Source organism: Lolium rigidum, chromosome 4 (assembly GCF_022539505.1).
Source record: "Lolium rigidum isolate FL_2022 chromosome 4, APGP_CSIRO_Lrig_0.1, whole genome shotgun sequence".
NCBI classification, from domain to species: domain Eukaryota; kingdom Viridiplantae; phylum Streptophyta; class Magnoliopsida; order Poales; family Poaceae; genus Lolium; species Lolium rigidum.
In genome coordinates, this window is record NC_061511.1 from 250,341,358 (window position 1) to 250,346,723 (window position 5,366).

A 5,366-nucleotide genomic window follows, 5' to 3' on the forward strand; every position below is an offset into this window, starting at 1 on the left:
GCGGTAGACTAGGCATATTCATCTTCTACATTTCCGTGTTTCCCCTATTTAAAATGGCCAGCCTGCACAACAGAAAAAAGACGCTATAATCGTACTCGAGCCGTTAATCCCCAATAGGGCTTACTTACCCGACTCAATTCTTTCCTTCATGTGTGAAAGCAAGGCCTCACAATATTGTCTATATCTAGATTTTTTTAAACTTCAAATCATCATTTTTTTTTTTAAAAAAACAAGCTACACCTAGCTCAAGCTATGTTTGTGGTCTCCGCGTGGTAGAACTGTTAGACTGATAAGCATATGTAACTGGTTCTATTTTCCTTTTGCTATTTTTCAAGAATTTGTCGGGACGGCGAGTGATGACCACTACATAGCTGTTGCTGGAGCATGTATCGGTATGGCTGACGAGCGATGGCTGCTAGCTATCGAACAGCCTATGACATCAGCTGCAGGTGCTGCCGTTGCGTTTGTTATCGCCCCAAGGTTATCTGTTCTGCACCTCTTGAGCGCCATTCGTTTGCCATAACCACATTATCCTTCCAGGAACACGAGATTAGTCAACTAAGCTTAGCACTGCTGCCAGGGATTTGTTTTCTGTATCTGATGTGTAAGTATATGAGCCTAGGATCAGGTCGAACATACGCGCTGACAGGGATGCTTGGTGTGTGCTGGTCAAATGGGCACTGCGCACGATTCCGGTCGATCGGTGGTAGCCCAGCTGTTCTTCCCTCCTTTCCCGGACACGTTTGGCCGCGCTGCCAAGCATATCCGCGCTACACCAGCGCCCCGATGCGCCTATTTCAATCGCCGGACCGCTCCTTCCCTCCCGCACCCGGTGCCGCGCGTCCATTTGGTCTCCCAGCTCTCGCCGTCGGCACTCTCACTCGATCACTTGTCACCTCCAGTTTCCACGATCGGCAAGAGCCAGCACCGTCCGTAGCTAGCTAGGTAGCTAGCCGGAGAGATGGATCACGCGGCGGAGGCGCAGCGGACGGACCTGATGACGATCACGCGGCACGCGCTGAACGAGCAGGGCCGGCACCCGGAGTCGCGCGGCGACTTCACCATCCTCCTCTCACACATCGTCCTCGGCTGCAAGTTCGTCGCCTCCGCCGTCAACAAGGCCGGCCTCGCAAAGCTCATCGGCCTCGCCGGAGAGACCAACATCCAGGCAAGCAAGCACCCTTACCTCGCTCGCCACCTATACACGTCTTCTTCTTCTGATTAAATTCCTTATCCCTTCGCCTGCACGGCACCGCTCCTCAAGAGTCAAGTCCCTTTCTCAATTTGTTTAGTCTTTGCACGCTCGATCGTTGACAAAATAATTAACATGCGATGCGAGGGAGCAGGGGGAGGAGCAGAAGAAGCTGGATGTGCTGTCCAACGAGGTCTTCGTCAAGGCGCTCGTCAGCAGCGGCCGCACTGTAATCCTCTGGCTCTCCTAAAACATCACTTATCCAGTGGTTATCTTTTTGAAGTCTTAGAAAATTCAGTTACCAATTAATTAAGGTTCTGACTTTGCCGTGCACTTAGCAAACAAAAAATTATTGAATACTCAAAGGCTCTGACTTCGCCGTTCTGCTCTGTGCAGTGCGTTCTGGTGTCTGAAGAGAACGAGGAGGCCATATTCGTCGACGCTCCCCTCCGCGGGAAGTATGTCAATCCAGGCAGCTCTTCATAGTTTCATAGTGCTGTGGATGCTGTTTTCTGACCTACCGGGATCTTTCCTTGCTGTTCAGGTACTGCGTCTGCTTTGATCCGCTGGATGGCTCCTCCAACATCGACTGCGGCGTCTCCATCGGAACGGTATGCGTTCGTGCTACTGTGGTTGTCTATGCTGATCACAGATTATGATATGGCACATGCCACTGGCCGTGTGTTTATGTTCTGTCCTGTTCTGCAGATCTTTGGGATCTACATGATCAAAGACAAGGACAATGCGACTCTGGAGGACGTGCTGCAACCTGGAACTGACATGATCGCGGCTGGCTACTGCATGTATGGGAGTTCATGCACGGTAACCATGTTTCCCTAATGCACTTCCGACCATTAGTTTACGCTAACTCTCCATCCTAGATTGAATGTTGTTCTGATTTATCACAGCTTGTCTTGAGCACTGGAAATGGTGTAAACGGTTTCACTCTTGATCCTTCCCTTGGGGAATTCATACTCACTCATCCCAACATAAAGGTTTGTGATAATACTACTATAACAGAATCCTTTTCTTTTTCTTTGCCTGAACTGCAAGAAACAACAGTTAAAATCGAATATCTATTGTCCTGTATATCTTTTTATTTGTTCAGATTCCGAATAAAGGAAAGATATATTCGGTCAATGAAGGAAACGCCAGAAACTGGGACGTGCCTACCGCAAAGTATGTACATCTCATCTTAGTTTACAAATATTACAACCTCTTAAGAAGTTAAGCTGAACTTTCCAGCCAACATTGCAGGTTTGTAGAGAAATGCAAATTTCCCCAAGATGGTTCATCACCGAAATCCTTGAGATATATTGGAAGGTGAGTCAGCGTTACAACTGTTATTCTGACAGCATAGTGAAATACTTCAATAGCCTTTTCAGTCTGTTTTTTGACCTTTTCATAGTTTACTGAATCTAATGATCTTATTGCATGCTTCTGAACTCCACAGTATGGTTGCCGATGTTCACCGTACCCTGCTTTATGGAGGCATATTTCTGTACCCTGCAGACAAGAAGAGCCCAAACGGAAAACTTCGGTACGATGATGCTAGCAGTCTCCTTCATGGTATGCCCGGCTGATTAATAATATGCATTTCTGAGGTTTCTGATGGTGTATTTCAGTGTTCTGTACGAAGTTTTCCCCATGTCGTTCCTGATGGAGCAAGCCGGAGGCCAATCTTTCACAGGCAAACAACGGGTAGGCTGAACTGATTCCACCTGATTGTCAGAGCAACATCTTCTTCTTTATACTATGTTATTACTTTGTCTGATTCTTTTTTTTAGCCGAACTTTGTCTGATTCTAGTATGAGCATATTTGGCGTGTAATCTTACAACGTCATCTTAACTTTATGCTCGTGCCTATACTTGGCGTGATATTTAACTGAAAAGTAGTTGTTGCGTCCGCATCGCAGGCTCTTGACCTTGTTCCTACTGAGATCCACCAGAGATCTCCAATATTCCTCGGGAGCTACGATGATGTAGAGGAGATCAAATCATTGTACGCTTCAGAGTCAAGCAACGCCTGATCTGGGTACCTGCAGCCACATAAACATGCTCAAAAAGAAGTTATGTTCTGACTTGTAAGGAAATTCCTAAGAAGGCATCTTATGGTGATTCTGAAATAGTGGTCTTGGCGTTGATGTAAAAGTATCAGTATACACAGATGTTGCACAATATTCAGTATGTATAACTACAGTTACTTCATGGTCTTGGGCTAGATGTGAAAAAATACTATATATGGAGACTGGACAAAAATAATTTAAAAAAATCCACATCCACATTTCTTACAAAGTTTCACACTTTGAGGAAATCATGAGCTTTATTAATTGAAAATAACAGTATTACAATGAGCTAAAAAGGCTGATGACTCAGTATTCCTCGAGAACAACTCTTCCGTTTTTTTGTTGATAAAAGGGAGCTATTTCCCCTGCTTCATTAACAAAGCAAAAAAAAATTCTATAGAGTTTTTACATGACCATTGCCCAAACAGAAGTATTATTGATATATAAAGGCTATGAATTGGTAATTCTTCGACATAGCGGCGCCCAACCAGCGTCCAACCACGAGATTTGTTGAAGATCTGCTGTATCATCTGCTTCACCAATTCACTTCCTCGCTCTAGTTTCTCTCGGACATTTGGTTTCTGCAGGTCACACCAGTAGTTAACATAGTGACAAATCAAGAAGATAATATCACTACGATCAGTTGGCATAATATTGTCAAAACGTGATTTGTTTCTGATTTTCAAGATAGCCCAAAACATAGCAGCTAAACATACTTTATCTTTAACTATATCTTTCCCTCTGAATTTGTTGACCCAATCCCCAAGCTCAGCCATTCTATTGGATTGAGCAGGGGTATTACAGGTACATTGAAAAGTGCTCCAAATAAACCTTGCAATTGGAGAGAAGAAAACCAAATGATCAATGCTTTCATCTTTAGCACTGAGCAAACAATGTTGATCCCCTACCCACCCTCGTTTGCTTTTAACTATCCCTAGTCAAAGTTCTCCCTTACATTAAGCGCCACATGAACATCTTAACTTTTGCTGTAACTTTTAAACCCCACATCAATTTGAAAGCTTTGACATGTGGTCTATTCTGTAGAGCACTATACAAGGATTTGACAGTAAATCCCCTTTCCCTAATTTCCAAGACACCTTATCATCGGCTGGAGTAAAATTTACCCCATGAATAATATCTAACAACTGTAACCATTTAGTGGGCAACTCACCCTGCAAATGTCTTTTAGAAGTCAAAAAACCTCCAAAAGAATTTACAACTTTATCCACGGGTATATGTTGATTAAAGGACATGTTGTATAATATATGGTAGGTGGTTGCCAAAGGCTATTTTGATTATACCATACATCTCTCCAAAATCTTGTTTTATTCTCAGAAACCACTCTATTACAGAAATTGTAGAAAGTTGGCTTCACCTTCATCAGTCCTGGCCATAATTGAGATGAACCCACCCTATGCGTAGCTTGTGTTAGAGTTTCTTTATGAAGATATTTTTTCTTCAAAATGTTTTGCCAAGCACCATCCTCATTCTCCAACTTCCACAACCATTTACACAACAAACTAATATTCATCACATCCAAATTCAACACTCCAAACCCACCTAGATCTTTGGGAGTACAAACTGTCTCCCAATTTACTAAGTGGTATTTCCTAGTCCCTTGTTCTTCTTGCCACAACAACATATTCACTCCCTTTTGTACTCCTAGAGTTACTCTATAGAAAGGAGACATAAACAAGGGTATAGTGGTCAAACAAGCATTCAACAAGTTAACTCTAGAACTCATATCCAAATGCTTCCCTTGATAACAACCCAATCTTTCTCCATCTTATCATCTACAAGTTATCAATGTGCATTAAGAAGTTTTTTTTCTTATCAATTGGCACCCCAAATATTTTAAGGTAGCACCCCAGATTTACAAGTAAAAATCTCTTCATAAATATGTATACATTCCTTCCATTTGCCCAAACAATAGACTTCACTTTTAGGAAAAATTATCTTAAGCCCAGACATTTGTTCAAAAAGGCAAAGCACGAATTTCAAGATCCTAGCATTTTCAAAACCCTCATTTAACAGGAAAATGGTAACATTTGCCTATTGGAGAATGGCAATCCCATTCTCCCTCAGGTGAGATACCAAATCAGTTATAA

At 42.9% G+C, this 5,366-nt stretch overlaps 1 protein-coding gene across 1 annotated transcript; it reads left to right on the forward strand.

Annotated features, from left to right (window-relative positions):
- Positions 1–756: 756 nt before the first annotated feature.
- Positions 757–3,406, forward strand: LOC124707489 (fructose-1,6-bisphosphatase, cytosolic). The gene is made up of 11 exons (XM_047239145.1): positions 757–1,168; positions 1,347–1,421; positions 1,589–1,650; positions 1,737–1,803; positions 1,901–2,014; positions 2,101–2,187; positions 2,301–2,371; positions 2,450–2,515; positions 2,646–2,732; positions 2,818–2,893; positions 3,109–3,406. Exons 1-11 carry the CDS (start codon positions 962–964, stop codon positions 3,220–3,222), a joined length of 1,026 nt encoding a protein of 341 aa, XP_047095101.1. The 5' UTR covers positions 757–961; the 3' UTR covers positions 3,223–3,406.
- The last annotated feature ends 1,960 nt before the right edge of the window (positions 3,407–5,366 follow it).

Bases quoted from the DNA above. Each gene is read 5' to 3' on its own strand.
- LOC124707489 (XM_047239145.1), top strand. From the start codon at position 962: ATGGATCACGCGGCGGAGGCGCAGCGGACGGACCTGATGACGATCACG. The intron at 2,372-2,449 runs GTATGTACATCT...CCAACATTGCAG, and splicing joins TGGGACGTGCCTACCGCAAA to GTTTGTAGAGAAATGCAAAT. The intron at 2,733-2,817 runs GTACGATGATGC...GGTGTATTTCAG, and splicing joins AGCCCAAACGGAAAACTTCG to TGTTCTGTACGAAGTTTTCC.